Source organism: Protomyctophum parallelum, assembly GCF_964188405.1.
Source record: "Protomyctophum parallelum genome assembly, chromosome: 11".
In the NCBI taxonomy this organism is placed as follows: domain Eukaryota; kingdom Metazoa; phylum Chordata; class Actinopteri; order Myctophiformes; family Myctophidae; genus Protomyctophum; species Protomyctophum parallelum.
The window spans coordinates 8,854,301-8,855,781 of NC_139707.1; the positions used below are offsets into that span (position 1 = coordinate 8,854,301).

At 45.2% G+C, this 1,481-nt stretch overlaps 1 protein-coding gene across 1 annotated transcript in view; it reads right to left on the minus strand.

The window, feature by feature from the left end:
* The window catches only part of asmt (acetylserotonin O-methyltransferase), a gene marked incomplete at both ends in the record, with an annotated part of 22,791 nt that extends 21,859 nt beyond the window's left edge, over positions 1-932 (minus strand). Inside the window, one exon of the mRNA XM_083776181.1 lies at positions 825-932. Within this exon, the coding sequence (XP_083632307.1) occupies positions 825-932 (108 nt within the window). The remainder of the gene's footprint in view (positions 1-824) is intronic.
* Positions 933-1,481: the final 549 nt, after the last annotated feature.

The following is a 1,481-nucleotide window of genomic DNA, read 5'->3' on the forward strand; positions in this document are numbered from 1 at the left end:
AATGTTCTTCAGAAAGACTCCCTCATATTTAAATCGGTAAGCAAACTATGTAACTATACACAGCCTTATATAGACTACTAGGACTGCTTCTAAAAACAATCATTGAACTAATTTTGACTTCTGACCATAGGCCAGAATCTCAAAGAGTGGTGTCAGCGATCACAACATTGTTTTCTGCACCAGAACATTAGCGATTCAGGCTGGAGCCAGGCTACTCAATGCCCTCAGTACTGACTAACCTAAAACACCCAGAGCCTCAACACTAGAGGGAGTGTGAACAACAATCTGGTACCACCTGCTTTCAAAACAAATATGGGTAAATTCCACCCAGGCATGGAATGCCCCGACCCCCTCCCTCAAAAAATGCAGATCAATTACATCTTTTAAAACAGGCCTGAAAATCCACCTTTCAGCAGGGAGAGGAAATTATTCTTTCCCCTTAAACAGGTGATCCTTTCTTTTTCACCACTCTGTACATATATATTTTTTTTTATGATTTAAAATTTGTGTTGTTTTGTGTTGTTATTCTTCATGGTAAATGGTGCATTTATATAGCGTCTCTATCCAAGTCACTTTACATATATGGTGCATTACATTCACCCACATACACCGATGGCGGTGGAAACCATGCAAGGCACCAACCAGCACATCAGGAGCAATTAGGGGTTCAGTGTCTTGCTCAAGGACATTTCGATACTAACTCTGGGTGAGCCCGGGTTCGAACTGGCAACCTTGCAGTTACCCTCCAGTCACTCTACCCCTGAGCCACCGCTGCCGCCCCCATCTTCATGTAACAGAACCACTGCACAAGACACATGCTTTACCTTTGAGACAAGGAATCCTTCCATATAATCCAGAATCTTCCTGGGGTACCCTGCAGGCGCAGCTGCTGACGCCCGAGTTGACAAATTAATTCCAGGAGAGTCGGCCATCATCAGGTGCAGAGAGGGAAGAGTCAGTGGCCCCTCTAAGAACGAGTTAGTTCCTCCGAAGTAGCTCTACTTGTCCACTGAAGCTCTCTGCAGGCTCTGTGAGTCTATGTGACAAGACAGTAAGATAAGACCCCCCTCTTTATGTGTACGGGAGACACTTTTTACAGACTATAGACTGGAGGAGGTGAACTGCCCACCCCGCGGGCGGCAGACACTGAGAGTAGAAGTGGTGCTAAAGCCGATTACGGCCAGATAACCCAGATTACAGCTCCGAGGCTCAACACTGCAATCATACAAAGAAATAACTCTTCTGGCAACACACTGCAGCCTTGTTTGCTATAGAACTTAAAACCTACAGTTGACCGGAGTCTGCCAGCTGGCTCTATACTATACTGTAGGTCCCCCCCTCCTGTTTCGTCTCCACACTAAATATATACCTGAAAATAGCAGATCTACACGGTTCACAATCAGCATCGTTGAAAAACAAACATTAAAGCTGTATATAGGAGGGGATAGCGCCCCTCAAAGAATGGTGAGATATGTTCCAAA